Genomic DNA, 20,588 nt, shown 5'->3' on the forward strand with positions numbered 1-20,588 from the left:
CACCTTTGAAAGGGACAGGAAGCCTTCACTGCAAAGAATGGCCTTTGCATTTCTGTCCATGTATAAGCAGCAAGTATTGGAAAGTTTGCTGAGTGAATAAAGATTAGCCACGTCATAAACCATGCAGACATTATTGATGCTGAGAATGGTGCAGAGATACTCGGACGTCGCCGCCTCCAGCTCTGGGAATCCGTACTTGTGGGCCAGGCTGAGGAAGTCCAACAACACTTCTTCTTTCTCGTGACTCAGTGTGACCTGGCCAGTGTAGATGTATTTCAGAAGCATTGTAAAGGCCTCTGCCGGTGTATCCGGCAATGGGATTTCGGCTTGGGAATGTGCCTCCCGCATTCCACCATATAATAATGCCCTGGAAAGAGGCAGAGAGAAGATGCTTGGATGAATAAATAGCCTTTGAATCGTTAAAACAATTTTGCATTCATAGAAACATAGAAAATAGGTGTAGGAGTAGGCCATTCGACCCTTCGAGCCTGCACCGCCATTCAATATGATCATGGCTGATCATCCAACTCAGTATCCTGTGCCTGCCTTCTCTCCATACCCCCTGATCCCTTTAGCTACAAGGGCCACATCTAACTCCCTCTTAAATATAGCCAATGAACTGGCCTCAACTACCTTCTGTGGCAGAGAATTCCAGAGATTCACCACTCTCTGTGTGAAAAATGTTTTCCTCATCTCGGTCCTAAAAGATTTCCCCCTTATCCTTAAACTGTGACCCCTTGTTCATGCAATACCTTTAATCTAATGAAACGTTCCAAGCAGGTTTACACAAGTGTTAAGAGGCCTGTCCCACTGTACCAAGCAATTCAAGAGTTCTCCCGTGTTTCTCCTGATTCGAACTTGGAGAATTACTGTAATAGCCGCTCGTAGGCACCCGGGGCTCTCGTGGACATTTTTCAACATGTTGAAAAAACTTCACAAGCTTATCGCGTTTCCCCGGGTACCTGCCGTTAGCGTTACGAGCCGCTAAGAGACGTCCCGAGCTCCGACGTACCCGCTACGTACTTACCACGAGTTTGATTGTTTTTAAAACTCGGGAGAGCTCTTGGGTAAACTCATATAATGGGACAGGCCCTTTACTGTACAAAGACCGCCCCCAGGCTCTGAAGGAACTGGTGGCAGGAGTTAGCCACTCGGCCCAAGTCCGCTCTGACCTTCCATCAGGCCCTGGCTGCTCCGGTCCCTCGCATCACCCACTACAAAAGTCCAATGACTCTTGCCAATTTCGACAGATGGTTTGACAACAGCTCTTCCCAAGATGGCAAGATAATTTTGGATGCAGCCTAGTCCATCACAGAAACTCCCCCTCGTCCACTCCATCCACACTTTATTCTGTCTCAGGAAAGCAGCCAACATAATCAAGGACCACACACATCCGGTCATTCCCTCTTCACCCCTCTCCCGTCGGGCAGAAGATACAAATTCTGCTTGAAAGCACGTACCACCAGACAGGAACTGCTTCTTCCCCACTGTTATCAGACCACTGAATGGATCTCTCATAAACTAATGGTGTAATCCTGATCCTCAAATCTACCTCACTGCAGTCTTGCACTTTTTAAAATCCTCACTTTCTTAACTTCATTACTTGTAACACTATATTCTAGAAACATAGAAAATAGGTGCAGGAGCAGGCCATTTGGCCCTTCGAACCAGCACGGACATTCAATATGATCATGGCTGATCATCCAAAATCAGTACCCCGTTCCTGCTTTCTCCACATATCCCCTGATACCTTTAGCCCTAAGAGCTAAATCTAACTCCCTCTTGAAAACATCCAGTGAACTGGCCTCCACCACCTTCTGTGGCAGAGAATATTCTGCATAATTATTATTTGTCTCTTATATTTAGCTTGATTGTACTCATGTATGATATGATTTATCTCGATAGCACGCAAAACACCGCTTTCTGCTCTGTCTGCTTCACCATCTCTCATTCCCTCAAAAATACTCAGCACCAGAAATCCACAACTCAGAGAAAATGTTCTAAACAATTACAATTAGGCATATAAGGAATTTCTCCCCTGCCCCACTCCGAAATAACTGATCCCGGTCCTCGGGACCAACCTGGTTCCAGACACCCCATCCTACATTAACAGCCTGCCCCGACCCCATCAATCTCGCTGCAAAACTTCTGGATTTCAATGCGAGCACACCTCATTCTTCGAAACCCTGAGAAGATAGACCAGCTTTACCCAACCAGTCTTTACAGTGCAAGCATGATTCCAGCAATAAATCCAGAGAGCCTGCACAGAGTTCAGGCTAAAGCTAGTACATACTCTACCACTTTTAGAGGGCAAATGATGAGGGAGAGGGAGGGGAACGTTCGAAGAAAGCTTTGGGCAGGACAAAGTGTTATAGGTGAACATAGGCAATGGGGATTTTTGATTAGCGATAGACAAAGGCTTGAGATAATAAAACAGGTGTGAGGCAAAAGGCTTGAAGGGAAGCAAACTGTGAAGCCAGAGGAAGGAATGGAGTGGGAGAGGGAGGGAAGAGATACAGGGCCCTCCATAATGTTTGGGACAAAGACCCATCATTTATTTATTTGCCTCTGTACTCCACAATTTGAGATTTGTAACAGAAAAGAAATCACATGTGGTTAAAGTGCACATTGTCAGATTGTTTTAAAGGGTATTTTTATACATTTTGGTTTCACCATGTAGAAATTACAGCTGTGATTATACATAGTCCCGCCATTTCAGGGCATCTTAATGTTTGGGACACACGGCTTCACAGGTGTTTGTAATTGCTCAGGTGTGTTTCACTGCCTCCTTAATGCAGGGAAAAGAGAGCTCTCAGCACCTTGTCTTTCCTCCAGTCTTTCCATCACCTTTGGAAACTTTTATTGCTGTTTATCAACATGAGGACCAAAGTTGTGCCAATGAAAGTCAAAGAAGCCATTATGAGAGTGAGAAACAAGAATAAAACTGTTAGAGACATCAGTTAAACCTTAGGCTGACCAAAATCAACTGTTTGGAACATCATCAAGAAGAAAGAGAGCACTGGTGAGCTTACTAATCACAAAGGGACTGGCAGGCCAAGGAAGACCTCCACAGCTGATGACAGAAGAATTCTCTCTATAATAAAGAAAAATCCCCAAATAACTGCCCGACAGATCAGAAACACTCTTCAGGAGTCAGGTGTGGATTTGTCAATGACCACTGTCCGCAGAAGACTTCATGAACAGAAATACAGAGGCTACACTGCAAGATGCAAAACACTGGTTAGCCGCAAAAATAGGATGGCCAGGTTACAGTTTGCCAAGAATTACTTAAAAGAGCAACCACAGTTCTGGAAAAAGGTTGTGTGGACAGATGAGACGAAGATTAACTTATATCAGAGTGATGGCAAGAGCAAAGTATGGAGGAGAGAAGGAACTGCCCAAGATCCAAAACATACCACCTCACCTGTGAAACACAGTGGTGGGGGTGTAATGGCCTGGGCATGTATTGCTGCTGAAGGTACTGGCTCATTTATCTTCATTGATGATACAACTGCTGATGGTAGTGGCACAATGAATTCTGTAGTGTATAGACACATCCTATCTGCTCAAGTTCAAACAAATGCCTCAAAACTCATTGGCTGGCGGTTCATTCTACAGCAAGACAATGATCCCAAACATACTGCTAAAGCAACAAAGGAGTTTTTCAAAGCTAAAAAATGGTCAATTCTTGAGTGGCCAAGTGAATCACCCGATCTGAACCCAATTGAGCGTGACTTTTATATGCTGAAGAGAAAACTGAAGGGGACTAGTCCCCAAAACAAGCATAAGCTAAAGATGTCTGCAATACAGGCCTGGGAGAGCATCACCAGAGAAGACATTCAGCAACTGGTGATGTCCATGAATCGCAGACTTCAAGCAGTCATTGCGTGCAAAGGATAGGCAACAACATGCTAAACATGACTACTTTCATTGAATTGACATTGATGTGTCCCTAACATTATGGTGCCCTGAAATGGGGGAACTTTGTGTAAGCACGGCTGTAATTTCTGCATGGAGAAACCAAAATGTGTAAAAATGGTCTTTATTAAAATCTGACAATGTGCACTTTAACCAAATGTGATTTTTTTTCCTCTATTACAAATCTCAAATTGTGGAGTACAGAGGCAAATATATAAATGAAATGATAGGTCACTGTAGGTGTGGAGGGGGGGGGGGAGGGAGGGGGGGGGGGGGGGGGGGAGAATAGAGGCAGAAAGTTGAGGGAGAGAAGGGGTTATAAGAGGTTACCTAAATTGGAGAATTGAATATTCAAACTGTTGAGTTGTGGGCTACCCATGAATATGAGGTGCTGTTCCTCCAATCTCTGGTAATGGAGGAAGCACCACAGAAAGGTCAGTGTGGGAATAGGAAGGGGATTAAAATAGCCAGCAGGCCTTGTCAGACCGAGTGCAAGTGTTCGGTGAAACGGGCGGCGAGTCAACTCTGAATCTCGCCGGTGTACAGGAGGCCACATCGGGATCACTGGCGGCAGTAGATGAGGTGAGAGGAGGTGTACGTGAGCTGGCTGGTCTGCCCTTGCAACGATCTCCAGCCCTCTGCCATCGAACGTGTCAGGAAGATTAAGGTGATTACACCAATCCTAGCGGCAACAGCCAACGCCAGGCAACCTGGGTGCATCCCGCCTTGACCGGCGACTTGTTTAATAATGGTCAGCCTTCCTCCCCTTTATAATCCTCCCCCCCCCAATCCATTATCATTACCACCTCTCCTTCTCCTGAGTATGTTTTCTTCCTCGGTAAAAGCTGAATCAATGCTCATTCAGTATTCCAACCATGCCCTCGCCTCTATGCAGAAATCACCTTTGTTATCCCCAAATGGATCCATATTCCTCTCACTGCATCATCATTATTTACACTCTTCCCCACAATCTTTTCATCCCTTTTCCAAACGACAACAAATCCACAACTCCAGCACCTCTGTGGTCAGTGTGTCACAGGGACCCGAGGCTCCAGGTCACACAGCTGGTAACCGTGGTGACTGACCCCCCCCCCCCCCCCTCAGTAAAACGAGATAACACACCAGGGGCCAGACACTGGAGGGGAAGGTCACTGAGAATCTGACTGTGTTCCCGCTCCACGTTTGATGGTAATACCGAGCAATAGATACCTGAAGTACTGGCAGCGGGCGGCCAGGATCACACGATGGGCAGCAAAGCGCTTCTTCTCCACCAGGAAGGTGACATCGCTGTACTCCTCGCCGTGAATCAGGGCGCCCACGTGCTCCGAGAGGATGTGCACGTGATCGATCTCCCCAACCGAGGTGTACGGCCGCAGCTGGTGGCTGTTGCTCATGGTGTCGGCATCGACCCGCCCAGTGCACTGCGGAGGAAGCACAACCACCAGGTAACACCCACACACCCAGGCAACCCATCCATTCACGCCCAGCTCCCCTACCTTCACACAAACAATGCCCCACACGTGACCTCCCTGCCCCACACGTGTCCACACTGCCCCACACGTGTCCACACTGCCCCACACGTGTCCACACTGCCCCACACGTGTCCACACTGCCCCACACGTGTCCACACTGCCCCACACGTGTCCACACTGCCCCACACGTGTCCACACTGCCCCACACGTGTCCACACTGCCTCCACACTGCCTCACACGTGACCTCCCTGCCCCACGTGTCCACACTGCCCACACGTGTCCACACTGCCCCACACGTGTCCACACTGCCCCACACGTGTCCCCCCTGCCCCACACGTGACCTCCCTGCCCCACACGTGTCCACACTGCCCCACACGTGTCCACACTGCCCCACACGTGTCCACTGCCCCACACGTGACCTCCCTGCCCCACACGTGTCCACATTGCCCCACACGTGTCCACACTGCTCCACACGTGTCCACACTGCCCCACACGTGACCTCCCTGCCCCACACGTGTCCTCCCTGCCCCACACGTGTCCACACTGCTCCACACGTGTCCACACTGCCCCACACGTGTCCACACTGCCCCACACATGTCCTCACTGTCCTACACGTGTCCTCGCCACCCCAAATGTGACCTCACTGTTCTAAACTTTCTCTGCACTGTGTGTCTCCCCCTCTCCACCATTGTCTCCCTTTCCGTCTGAATCCTCCCTCTGTTATTTGCACTTTATCATTTTATTTATTCATGTGTGTATATATTTATATTATGGTATATGGACACATTGATTTGTTTTGTAGTCAATGCCTACTATGTTCTGTGTGCTGAAGCAAAGCAAGCATTTCATTGTCCTATACAGGGACACATGACAATAAACTCACTTGAACTTAAATCTCTCCTCTCCCATTTCCCAAGACTTCTCCCCAATTCTCCCTCTCTCTCTTCCACCCTCCAAGGGTGGAAATGTTAAATATCAGAGGGCATATAGTTAATGTCAGAGGGGAGGGAAGTGTAAAGGAGATAAGTGGGGCGTTTGTTTACCCAGAGAGTGGTGGGGGCCTGGAAAATGCTGCCAGAGATGGCGATGGAGGCAGATACGATAGTTGCATCAAAGAGGCAATCTGGATCGCAGAGGGAATTGCAGGGAATGGAGGGATATAGATCACGTGCAGGCAGTGGATGTTATTTTAACTTGGCATCATGTACTGCATGGACATAAAGTAGAAGATGTGATTTACAAGTTCTCAGTTGGCACAAAAACTGGTAGTGCTGTTGATGATGGGGAGGACAGTTTTAGGTTACAGACTAATATTGATCAGTTGGTAATAGAAAACAAATAAGTGGTCAGAGCAATGACAGATGGAATCTAATCCTCAAAAGTGTGAGGTGATGCACTTTAAGTGGACTGGATGTTGTTCTCTCTGCTTAAGGTGGGCAGTAGGGACAAACCAGGAATTTAAAGGTTGCTGTGCTTTATATCAGTGGAAAGGAAATTATGTTTTCTTAGGGATATGATCTACCAGCATCTGGAGAGGATTGTACTGGGGTGGTCATGCACTTCTGGAAGGCAACCAACAAGGTCCCTCTTGGAAGGCTGATACACAAGATGAAGACAGATGGGATCCATTGAGAGTTGGAAAATTGGCTTGGTCATAAGAGACACTGGCTAGTGATGGTGGCATGTCTCTCTGACTGGAGATCTGTGACCAGTGGTTTACCCGTAGGATCAATACCAGGACCTCTATGGAAAGTTCCCTGACTGGTTGCACCATGGCCTGGAATAGCAGTTCCAACTCACAGGAATGCAAGTGGCTACTGAGAGTGGTGGGACTCCATCACTATCCATTACATCCTCAAAGAGGCATCTACCATCAAGGATCCTCACCATCCATGCCATGTCCTCTTCTCACTGCTACTATCGGGCAAGGAGGTACAAATGCCTGAAGTCTCACACCAGCAGGTTCAAGAACAGCTACTTTCCTACTATTTTCCTAACAGCGTTAAGAGAGCGTTCATTGAGAGCGAGGAGTGCTGGCGGAGAGCCCCGCCGGAAATGATAGGAGACCCGGGGGGTGGCGGGGGTAGTGTAGCTGAGAACTATGGAATACCCGGGGAAGATGAAGGGGGGTGGGTCAAGAAGGAAGAGGGACTTGGCAGGGAGGGGAAGGGGGGGGGGGGACGGATGGACGGACTGCTGCCACGTGCAGCAACAAGCAGTAGTAGGTAAGACTGTTTGGTCAACTTTTGTAACATTGTCAGCACCAAAAATTGGCGACACTTATGTGCTGCCCAGGTGAGGTCTGCTCTAAGATTTTACTGGGTTGTATGCAAAACAAAGCATTTCACTGTTACGAGGCACATGTGACAATAAAATATCACTGAACCATTGACTGCAGCATACTTGTGCATACTACAGTAAACAGCCGGATGCTTGTGGTTTGGATGACAGCGGAGGTGGGTTGATCAGTAGTTTTGCAGTCGACACAAATATTGGTGGAATTGTGAATTGTGGGGAAGGTGTCAAAGGTTTCAGCAGAAGAATCATCAGTTACAGATTTGGGCGGACAAACAGATTGGGTTTCATCAGAACAAGTATGAGGTTGCACTTAGGAAGGTCAAATGTAAGATGAAAGAGTCCAGTAAATGGCCATACCCTCCAAAGCACTGATGTACGGGGAGGTCTTTGGATGCTAGTCCATAACTCCCTGAAAGTGGCAACATAGACTCAAAGAGCTACACAACACGGAAACACACCTTGTTGCCATTCTGGGCTAGTTCTATTTCCCTAAATTTGGCCCATAGCCGTCTAAACCTTTCCCCGTCAACCGCGCCTGCGCTGTTGGGGGCTAAGGGTGAGTGGTGGAATATTGCGTGGGGGACGGGGCCCAACGGGTCCGCACTTGGTCTTTCCTCTTAAATCTCTCCCCTCTCACTTTATGTCTGTACTTCTAGCTTTTGAATCCTCTACTCTGGGGAAAAAACTGAGAGAGTTCATTTTACCGATGCCCCCGGTGATCCTAAACACCTGAATTTGGTCACCTCTCAGCCTCCTATGTTTCAAAGAAATAAGTCCCAGCCTATCCAACTTCTCCCTATAATAAGCAAGTTCGGTATTCCGAAAAAACGCAAGGAATCATGGGATTTGTCAAAGGTCATTCGCGATAAAGAAAAAGCGAACAAAGCGCTGGCTGTATAAACTGTATATAAATTCTTATATTTATTCATAATTTATGCGTAAAACATATTTAATCTGAGGAACGGAGGTGCCAGGTAGTGGGAGAGCGGGGTGTAACAGCGAGAGAGAGAGGGGGCAGATGCGAGTGGGAGACAGGGGAGAGACTGGACCAGCGGAGAGACATTCTCGGCAGCTGTGCCGCTGCGAGCACACAGACCCGCGCCTCATCCGCAGCCAGGATCGAACCCGGGTCCCGAGGGGGGGGCGTAAACATCCGAGCTGACCCCGGACCGACCGGACACTGGCCCGGAGCAGCGGTGGCCCCATTTCCACAGCCAGTGCGGAGAAGAAGCACCAACTCCCGAGATGCTCCCCGATGGGCCGGGAACCACCAGAAGCACCTCCCGCCTCATCCAGCATCTGCCGGCACCGGCAAAAGCCGAGCACCAGCCATCAACCAGGACACACAGAAAACGCTGCAACAACCCAGCTCCCCGGAGAAAAGGAGTGGGTGACGTTTTGGGTCGAGACCCTTCTCCAGAGATGTTGCCTGACCTGCTGAGTCACCGCAGCTCCCCGTGTGCTTCCCGACCGAAAACTGCCGCTCGGCCCCGAGGAGGCCAACCGACAGCCACTGGACAAGTCCTGACTCCTGTACTCAAGATGCTGCTGCACCTGCTGAGTTTCTCCAGCTTTTTTGTGTACCTCCTGTACTCAATATTCTTCCCAGTGAAGGCAAGTGTGTCAAATGCCTTCTTCTCACCACACTGTCCACCTGACTTGAAATTTTCATGGAACCGTGCACCTGTACTCCCAGGTCTCTCTGTTCTGCAACACTACCCAGGGCTCCGCCATTTACTGTGTAGATCCTGCCCTGCTTTGACATCTCTAGGTGCAACACCTCACACTTGTCAGAGTTAAATTCCATTTAACAGTCCTTGACCCACCTTCCAAACTGATCTAAATCTTGCTGAAAACTTGTATATCATTCCTCACCAGCCACTATGCCACCAATATTTATGTCATAGTCAATGCAGCACAGAAACAGCCGTTGTATTCGTTCTTGCCAAACAAAATGCCCCATAATAGCTAGTCCCACCAGCCCACGTTTGGCCCAGATCCCTGTAAACCTTTCCTATCCATGTACTCCTCCAAGTGTCTTTTAAAATATTGTTATTGTATCTGCATCGCCTCCTTCCTCTGGCAGCTCGTTCCATATTCCCACCACTAGTATGAAAACGTTGGCCCTCAGGTTCCCATTAAATTTTTTCCCCTCTCACCTTAAACCTATGTTTCTTGATTCCCCTGCTCTGTATAAATGACTGCCCATTCAACCTATCAATTCCCTTACGATTTTAAGCACCTCTCTAAGATCACCCCTAAACTTCCTGCGCCGAAAGGAATAAAGCCCCACCAGCCCAATTTCTCCAGATAGAGTCGGCCCAAGTCCTGACAACTTCCTCGTAAATCTTCTCTGCGCTCTTTCCAGCTGAATGACATATTATCTGTAGCACGGTGACGAAAACTGAAAATACTCCCAAGTACACAGCCTCAATGTCTTGTACAACTTGTCACCTACAAATTTACTAACAATGTTAACCGCATTTTCATGCAAATCGGCAATGTAGATAACAAACATCAGAGAACTCAAGACAGGCCTCCAATCAGAAAAAAAAAACAAATCACTACAGCTATCCTTTGGCTCTTCCCTCCAAGTCAATTTTGAATCAAATTTGCTACCACACGATACGATAGAACCTAATTCATCCCAAGAGGGAATTTGTTCTGCTAACTATCATAAAAACACAAAATACATGAAATATTAAATTAAAGTGACGCACCTACCACACCTTGAATTCCTTGTAATCTAACCTTGCAGACTAACCTCCTGTGCAACACCTTGTCATCAGCCTTGCTAAAGTCATTATAGACAATGTGCACTGCCCTGTCCTCATCAATATCCTCTTGGCTGACCTCTTCAAAAACACTTTCAAATTTGTGATGCCAAAGTTCATTTCCCCACGGACAGCTGGCTATCCCTAATCAGTCGATGCCTATCCAAATGCCGGTAGATCCTGTCCCTCAGTATCCCCTCAACAACTTTCCCACCACTGAGGTCTGGTTCATCAGCCTGTAGTTCCTGACTTGCCCATGCTGCCCTTCTGAAATAACATTACAACATTAGCCACCCTCTAGTGTTCTGGAACTTCACCTGTGGCTAAAGATAGAAACATAGAAAATAGGTGGAGTAGGCCATTCGGCCCATCGAGTCTGCACCGCTATTCAATATGATCATGGCTGATCATTCAACTCAATATCCTGTACCTGCCTTCTCTCCGTACCCCCTGATTCCTTCCGCCACAAGGGCCACATCTAACTCCCTCTTAAATATAGCCAATGAACTGGCCTCAACTACCTTCTGTGGCAGAGAATTCCAGAGATTCACCACTCTCTGTGTGAAAAATGTTTTCCTCATCTCGGTCCTAAAGGAATTCCCCCTTATCCTTAAACTGTGACCCCTTGTTCTGGACCTCCCCAACATCGGGAACAATCTTCCCAATATGCCATGTTTGCCATATCCCAGATGATGCCTATAACTCTGCAAGGGTCTCTGTAATTTCCTCCCTAGCCTCCCACAATGTCTGGGGATGCATTTTAGTTTTAGCTTAGAGATACAGCACAGAAACAGGCCCTTCGGCCCACCAAATCCATGCTGACCAGCAATCCCCATACATGAACACTATCCTCAACATTAGGAACAATTTACAATGTTACTAAGCCAATTAGCCTACAAACCTGTACCTCTTTGGATGTAACATGACATCCCATCTCCTGTGCTCAGTACCATGACCGATCAAGGCAAGTGTATCGAACATCTTCTTGACAAATCTGTCTATCTGTGTCATCACTTTCATGGACTCCAAGGTTTCCCTGATCTAAAACACTGCCTGGTGCTCTACAATTTACTGTATAAGTCCTGCCCTAGTTTTTAGACTAAAATACAACATCTTGCATTTTTCAGAATTAAACTCCCCCTGCTATTCCTCAGCGCAATGGCCCAGTTGATTAAGATCCCGTGTTAATTTAAAATAAACTTTTTCACTGTCCACAAAACCTCCAATTATAGTATAATACACAAACTTAGTAACCAGAGCAACGAATACTTATTAGGGCCATTCTTTGGAAAGTGACCAAAACGTCACATACGTTACCAAATGGCATCACAGAAAGTTATACGTTAAAAAATTCTTGTAATAGATTAATCTTATTCATTGCAATGTTCCTACCTACAGAACTATAATGTATGTCTGCTAAAGATATGAACATTCTAGTTTTTTTTTTAAATTCACAAGTTTGTAAGATAAAACTGAGTTATGAAAAAAATGCTTCCGTGTGAGGTCACACACATGATCAGTCATATTTGACATCTGATCCTAAACAAACATTGTCAGCATAACATAAATATTTCACTTGATAAACTTTGAAAACAATATCAATCATATATACAGTACGAAACAATATACCTGTAATACTTTCAGTATTAGAACAGATGTATTCCACAATTTTTTCATAATTTTGGTCACACACGTGACTAAGAATGGGCCAACAACATTTGCAGTATTGTCTCAGTTCTGGTCATCACATTGCAGGAAATATATCAAGGCTTTCGAGAAGTTCCAGAAGAGGTTTACCAGGATGCTGCCTGGATTAGAGGGTATTAGCTACAAATAGAGTTTGGACAACATGGATTGTTTTCTCAGGAACGTCAGAGGCTTTGAGAGGGAAGGTTTAAAATAAATTTATGAGACAAGTTTTGTTTTTACACGAAGAGAGGAAGGTCACAACTTGCCCGCACCAACCAACTAGTCCTATCTACATTAGTCCCACCTGCCTGTGTATGGCCCATACCCCTCTAAACCTGTCCTCTCCATATAGGTAGACATAAAATGTTGGGAGTAACTCAGCGGGACAGGTAGCATCTCTGGAGAGAAGGAATGGGTGACGTTTCGGGTTGAGACTCGGGTTGGGAGTCAGGGAGGAAGCAAACTGGAGATATGGAAGGGAAAAATGTGAAAATGTCAGATCAAAGCAGATGATGACAAGGAAATGTAGACTGGTTCATTGTTGGCTGAGGGGAAGGATGCATATAATCAGTAAAGTTAATCAGAAAATGAAACTAGTCAGAAAACTAGGCTGGGAGGGGGGGGCAGAGAGGGGGAAAGCAAGGGTTACTTGAAGTTAGTCAATACTACTGGGTTGTAAGCTGCCAAGTGAAATATGAGGTGCCGTTCCTCCAATTTGTCTCTAACCCTTCCATATCTCCAGTCTCCCTCTCCCCGGACACTCAGTCTGAAGCAGGGTCTTGACCCGAAACCTCACCTATTCCTTCTCTCCAGAGATGCAGCCTGTCCCGCTGAGTTACTCCAGCATTTTGTGTCTACCAGCCTTTGCAGTTTCTTCATACACTATCCATGTAGGTGCCTGGAACATGCTGCCGGGAAAGTCGTGGAAGTAGATACAATAATGTTTAAGGCATTCAGGCAGGCACATGGATAGGCAGGGAATTGAGGGATATAGGACATGAACAGGCAAATGTGCAGATTAAATTGCCATCACGGTTGGTACAGACATCGTGGGCTGAAGGAAAGGCCTGTACCTCAGGTGTACGGTTCTATGTTCTAAATAAGTATGGGACATATACCAAGGGCCCTATAGAGGATGGAGGGACAGTGCATAGAGGCATACAAGTCCATAGATTCCTAAAGGTAGCAACGTAGGTAGATAAGGTGGTGAGGAAGAATATGGGATATTTGCCTTCATTAGCTAGAGCATAAAATATAAGAGCAGGGAGGTCAGATACAACTTTATAAACATTGTTGAGGCCACAGCTGGAGTACTGGGTGCAGTTTTGGTAGCTACTCCTTCAGGCGAGTGTGATTGCACTGGAGAGGGTGTAGTGGAGATTCAGCAGGACCTTGCAAAAGATGCAGCATTGTATTTATAGTTCAGACTGGAGAGGACTGCTTTGTTTTCCTTGCACTCAAGGACAGTGGAGCCCAGGGGAGAGTGGAGGTGGAGGTGGGGAAGTGGGGAGGTTTGGAAATTGAGCTTGAGAGTTTAGTGAGTATGGGTTTAGGATAAGGGTTAAACATTTTAGAGAATAAATATTTTTAAGGGGATGATTGGAATTTGGAATGCACGACCAAGCACATGATATGAAATATCCAGAAGAGTACTGGAATCACCAAGGTATCAAGGCTATGGACCGAGCACTGGCAAATGGGATTTGTCCAGATTTGTACTTAAATAGGCATGGATGTGGTGGGCCAAATGGGCTGTTTCTGTGCTGGAAGACTCCATGTCTTGTTGTCATGGTTCATGAACTGATATATTCAGATCACTGTGAATAATACACTTCAATCCCCACTCTATGATGGTTTCTCTAGATTATTTGTGTATGCACTTTCATGGTCTGGTTTACTTTGAATACCTAATAATTTATAGCATGTTGATTTGTTATTGTTGCATTTAATGCACCTGTAAATTTAATGCACCTGGCAAGTATAATTTCATTGCTCTGGTTCCATATCCAAACATATCACAAATGGACACTCTTGACTCTAGGTAACCATTAGTCCAAATATGGTATATTTGCCTTCATTAGCTGGACTAGAGCATAACATATAAGAGCAGGGAGGTCATATACAACTTTATAAACCATTCCAATGGTGTCCCCTGCTCTGTACCTGTCTGACCCCCCACCCCATCACCAGCTCCGCTCCCCTCCATTCTTCCCTCCTCCCCAACCTTCATTCCAGCCCCCTCACTGTATCCCTCACACTCTCCGCCTTCTTCACTGTCCTGCCTCCTCTCCTGTCCTTCCCATCCCCTCACATCCTCTCCCCACACATCCTCCCTCCCTCACCCCCTCGCCCTCCCACCCTCATTCCTCACAGACCCTCTCTCCGACCCACACGCTGCAAACACCATCCCTCCCACACACTCTCCTTCCCCCCTTGCAAGCTAACTCCCTCTCTACCCGTTCTGCCGTCACTGCTGTCCTTACCCACCCCTCTCCCTCTCCCTCTCCCACTGCTCCCACTGCCCCCTCCACCTCCACCTCCATCTTCCCTCCTCCCCACATCCATTTATTTTACCGGCTTCTCCCAGTCGCCGCCGGTGACATCACACTGGACTCTGCCCGGCTCTGCGCATGCGCCACTCGGCGGTCGGCGCTGGATGACGCAAACGCGGCCTTCCGTCACGTGAAGACGGCGCATGCGCGGCGGCCCTTCGCCCCGTCCGGGTACCCTGACCCTTCTGACCCCCCCCCCGATCACCCTGACCCCAACCCTGACCCCCCCCGATCACCCTGACCCCACCCTGACCCCCCCCCGATCACCCTGACCCCAACCCTGACCCCCCCCCCCGATCACCCTGACCCCCAACCCTGACCCCCCCCCGATCACCCTGACCCCAACCCTGACCCCCCCCGATCACCCTGACCCTTCTGACCCCCCCCCCCCGATCACCCTGACCCCAACCCTGACCCCCCCCCCCCGATCACCCTGACCCCAACCCTGACCCCCCCCCCGATCACCCTGACCCCAACCCTGACCCCCCCCCGATCACCCTGACCCCAACCCTGACCCCCCCGATCACCCTGACCCCAACCCTGACCCCCCCAGATCACCCTGACCCCCCCAGATCCCCTGACCCCCCCCAGATCACCCTGACCCCCAGATCACCCTGATCACCCTGACCCCACCCTGACCCCCCCCCCCAGATCACCCTGATCCCTGACCCCACCCTGACCCCCCCCCAGATCACCCTGACCCCCCCCCCAGATCACCCTGATCCCCCCCAGATCACCCTGACCCCCCCAGATCACCCTGACCCCCCAGATCACCCTGACCCCCACCCTGACCCCCCCAGATCACTCTGACCCCCCCAGATCACCCTGACCCCCCCAGATCACCCTGACCCCCCAGATCACCCTGACCCCCCACCCTGACCCCCCCAGATCACTCTGACCCCCACCCTGACCCCCCCAGATCACCCTGACCCCCACCCTGACCCCCCCAGATCACTCTGACCCCCCCAGATCACCCTGACCCCCCCCCCAGATCACCCTGACCCCCCCAGATCACCCTGACCCCCCCAGATCCCCCCCCCAGATCACCCTGACCCCCCCCAGATCACCCTGACCCCCCCAGATCACCCTGACCCCCCCAGATCACCCTGACCCCCCCCGATCACCCTGACCCCCCCCCCAGATCACCCTGACCCCCCAGATCACCCTGACCCCCCAGATCACCCTGACCCCCCAGATCACCCTGACCCCCCCCCCCACCCTGACCCCCCCCGATCACCCTGACCCCCCCCAGATCACCCTGACCCCCCCCGATCACCCTGACCCCCCCCGATCACCCTGACCCCCCCCAGATCACCCTGACCCCCCCCAGATCACCCTGACCCCCCCCGATCACCCCCCCCCCCGATCCCCCCAGACCACCCCCCCCCCCGATCACCCTGACCCCCCCCCGATCACCCTGACCCCCCCAGATCACCCTGACCCCCCCAGATCACCCTGACCCCCCCAGATCACCCTGACCCCCCCCCAGATCACCCTGACCCCCCCCAGATCACCCTGACCCCCCCCGATCACCCTGACCCCCCCCAGATCACCCTGACCCCCCCCCGATCACCCTGACCCCCCCCCGATCACCCTGACCCCCCAGATCACCCTGACCCCCCAGATCACCCTGACCCCCCAGATCACCCTGACCCCCCCAGATCACCCTGACCCCCCCCCCCCAGATCACCCTGACCCCCCCCAGATCACCCTGACCCCCCCCAGATCACCCTGACCCCCCCCCCCCGATCACCCTGACCCCCCCCAGATCACCCTGACCCCCCCAGATCACCCTGACCCCCCCAGATCACCCACCCTGACCCCCCCTAGATCACCCTGACCCCCCAGATCACCCTGACCCCCCAGATCACCCTGACCCCCCCCCAGATCACCCTGACCCCCCCCAGATCACCCTGACCCCCCCGATCACCCTGACCCCCCCCCCGATCACCCTGACCCCCCCAGATCACCCTGACCCCCCAGATCACCCTGACCCCCCAGATCACCCTGACCCCCCAGATCACCCTGACCCCCCCCAGATCACCCTGACCCCCCCCAGATCACCCTGACCCCCCAGATCACCCTGACCCCCCCCAGATCACCCTGACCCCCCCCCCGATCACCCTGACCCCCCCCCCCCCCGATCACCCTGACCCCCCCAGATCATCACCCTGACCCCCCAGATCACCCTGACCCCCCCCGATCACCCTGACCCCCCAGATCACCCTGACCCCCCCGATCACCCTGACCCCCCCCGATCACCCTGACCCCCCCCCCAGATCACCCTGACCCCCCAGATCACCCTGACCCCCCCGATCACCCTGACCCCCCCCCAGATCACCCTGACCCCCCCCGATCACCCTGACCCCCCACCCCCCCCCAGATCACTCTGACCCCCCCGATCACTCTGACCCCCCCCCAGATCACCCTGACCCCCCAGATCACCCTGACCCCCCCCGATCACCCTGACCCCCCCAGATCACCCTGACCCCACCCTGACCTGCCCAGATCACCCTGACCCCCCCAGATCACCCTGACCCCACCCTGACCTGCCCAGATCACCCTGATACCCCCAGATCACCCTGACTCCACCCAGATCACCCTGACCCCCCCCCCCCCCCCCCCCCCCCCAGATCACCCTGACCACCTAGAACCCTAGACAGTAGGTGCAGGAGTAGGCCATTCGGTCCTTCGAGCCAACACCACCATTCAACATGATCATGGCTGATCATCCGCAATCAGTACCCTGTTCCTGTCTTCTCCCCATATCCCCTGACTCCGCTATCTTTAAGAGCTCTATCTAACTCTCTCTTGAAAGCATCCAGAGAATTGGTCTCCACTGTCTTCTGAGGCAGAGAATTCCACAAATTCACAACTCTCTGGGTGACAAAGTTTTCCCTCATCAGCCTATCACCTGCATAAGTGGGGGATGACAGACAGCCCTGCTTTCGACTGCAGACATCCAGACCAGACCATCCCACACATCCTGAATGACTGCTGACTGAGGCTTTTCCCTGGGGGCATCAAAGCCATCCACCCAGTAACTGATGCTGTCCTGGCCTGGATGTCTGCCCTTGATCTACTACTTTAGGCTGTGCACGCCATACACAAGAAGAAGACGATTTCTCCCATCCACACCAACTCCCCCACGCAGACCTCATCTCATTGCATCCCATCCCCCACCCACCCTGACACCACCCACACCCACACCCAGTGCGCTTCCCCACCCCATGACACCACTCATTCACCCCACTCACTCCTCCCATCCACTCACCCACCCACAATCCCCACCACCTAGTCCAGGTCCTCATCCCACCCCATCACTTCCCTCCACATCCCCTCACCCACCCACACCCCATCTCACCCCACCCTGCTGCCCCCACCTTCCACTCACCCACCTCTTTATTTGGCGGTCTCATCTCCACACACTCTGTTGTGCTGCAGAATTTATCCAGAACATCAACCATCCTCTTGGCTCCACAGGCAATGCCAGAGGTCGTCTTGCACATCGGTACCAACAACAAAGGTAGAACAAGGGACGAGGAGGTCCTGTGGAGTGAATTATAGGGAGTTAGGATAGAGGTTACAAAAACAGGACCATGGTACTGTCGGTTGCCGGAACAAAGGAAGGGCAGGAACCGGATGACAAAACAAATGAATGTGTGCCTGAGGAACTGGTGCAGAGGGTCGTGATCTGATTTTTGCACCCCTCTGGGATAGAGCTGACCAGTGCATGTGGGACGGGTTCCACCAGAACTGGAGGGGAACCAATATGTTGGGCAGAAGATTTGCTGATGCTATTAGGGAAGGTTCAAACTAGATTGGGGGGGGGGGGGGGGGGGAGAATGCAGAAAGTAGCTGCTGAGACATGTGAGAAGTTGTGTCCTTGGGCAAGACACTTCACCCACCTTTGCCTGTAATGGAATGTAATTACGGCGGCAGGCGCGGGCACACCGCGACGCCCTGTGTTTCCCTTTCAAGGGAGATGCTAAAAATGCATTTCGTTGTCTCTGTACTGTACACTGACAATGACAATAAATTGAATCATTTTCATTTTTTTTTTTTTTGGGAAAAAGTACTGTTCGTCAAAGAGAACAAGATAAGCAGACAGAACAGGCAGGTATGTAGCAAAGAGAGGGAATAGACTAATTTTTTAAACTGCAAGTGGAAACGGCACAGAGATTTATGAGGATGTTGCCAGGGCTACAGGGTGTGAGCTATAGGGAGAGGTGGAGTAAGCTGGGACTCTATTCCTTGGAGCGCAGGAGGATACGGGGTGATCTTATTGAGGTGTATAAAATCATGAGGGGAATAAATCAGGTCGATGCACAGTCTCTTGTAGGGGAATCGAGAATCAGAGGACATAGGTTTAAGGTGAGGGGGGGAAATAGGATTCTGAGGGGTAGCTTTTTCACACAAAGGGTGGTGGGTTTATGGAACAAGCTGCCAGAGGAGGTAGTTGAGGCTGGGACTATCCCAATGTTTAAGAAACAGTTATGCCCCTGTCCCACTTGGGTAACCTGAACGGAAACCTCTGGAGACTTCGCGCCCCACCCAAGGTTTCCGTGCGGTTCCCGGAGGTTTTTGTCAGTCTCCCTACCTGCTTCCACTACCTGCAACCTCCAGCAACCACCTGCAACCTCCAGGAACCGCACGGAAACCTTGGGTGGGGCACATGGTCTCCAGAGGTTTCCGTTCAGGTTTCCTAAGTAGGACAGGGGCACTAGACAGGTTCATGGATAGGACAGGTTTGGAGGGATAAACGCGGGCAGGTGGGCCGAGTAGCTGGGACATTGTTGGCCGGGGTGGGCAAGTTGGGCCAAAGGGCCTGTTTCCACACGGCATCAATCTATGACTATTTATTCAAATGCTAGAAGACCTCACTACCTCCCTGTAAAACTGGAACAAATCCTACTCCTAAATGCCAACTCAAGGGCCAATGTAGTATTTGCCTCCTAAACCACGAGTTAGATTTGCCTGTTGATGCTTTGGGATTAATGCGTGGGAATACCGAGATCCCTCTGTACTTCCCTCATTTGCAGTCTCTCTCCATTTCAACAATTATCCACATTGTAATTCCTCTTACCCAAGTGCATGACCTCATATTTCACCATGAGGCAGCGTGATTTTATTGAACAGCTGGTAAAATGGGCAGATCAACGGAAGATGCTATTTAATCCAGGTGATAAGAGTGGGATATGGGCAGTAAATGTTTGGGACCCTAAGCTATAGTGGACAGAGGTACTTTAAAATGTAAAAGGTTAAGAACCGTGAAGGTAGGTGAGCCATACTGGACACTGGCCTTGATTAGCTTGGACATAGAATATAGGAGCAGGGAGGGTACAGTACATCTTCATAGTACACCGGTTCAGCCACAGCTGGAGAACTCTGTGCAGTTCTGCTCACCACACCATTGATGATCGCACTGGAGAGGATGCAGAAGAGATTCACCTAGTCTAAGGTCGAAAGTCCAAAGTCTTTGTCCGAAAACTGTCCGCTGTTCCCACACTTCCCATCCGGGTAACATCTGCCCTACATCCAGCTCTGTAAAGGGCCTGTCCCACTTTCACGACTTAATTCAAAACCTCCGCCGAGTTTAAAAAAAGAATCAAGATTGTGGTAATCTACAAACTCCTACGACCTTCCACGACGATGTTGACGAACTCCTTCGAGTATGTCTACGAATTCCCACCACTGTTTCGATGCCCTCCTTACGAGTAAAAAGTTGCAATTTCTTTCATCCCGACCATTTTTTTTTACTCGTGGACATTTTTTATCGGGCTGGAAAAAACGTCCCGACTTACCTGATGCCACGAGTACCTAAGGCTAGCATAACGAGTCGCTACACTATATCTACGAACTCCTACGACCTCCAACGGACTCGT

General features: G+C 50.3%; 1 protein-coding gene across 3 annotated transcripts in view; it reads right to left on the minus strand.

The window, feature by feature from the left end:
• Positions 1–14,829, minus strand: part of btbd9 (BTB (POZ) domain containing 9) — a 94,683-nt gene extending 79,854 nt beyond the window's left edge. The window contains exons 1-3 of one of the 3 annotated variants that reach the window (XM_055636217.1): positions 14,726–14,829; positions 5,128–5,339; positions 4–367 (exon numbers count right to left, since the gene is read on the minus strand). In XM_055636217.1, the coding sequence (XP_055492192.1) occupies positions 4–367; positions 5,128–5,312 (549 nt within the window). In that variant the 5' untranslated portion in view covers positions 5,313–5,339; positions 14,726–14,829. Of the gene's footprint in view, positions 1–3; positions 368–4,820; positions 4,843–5,127; positions 5,340–14,725 lie in introns of those variants that run through there. The other 2 variants (XM_055636218.1, XM_055636219.1) reach the window with 2 other exon arrangements.
• Between the last annotated feature and the right edge of the window lie 5,759 nt (positions 14,830–20,588).

This window comes from Leucoraja erinacea, chromosome 5 (assembly GCF_028641065.1).
Source record: "Leucoraja erinacea ecotype New England chromosome 5, Leri_hhj_1, whole genome shotgun sequence".
NCBI lineage: Eukaryota > Metazoa > Chordata > Chondrichthyes > Rajiformes > Rajidae > Leucoraja > Leucoraja erinaceus.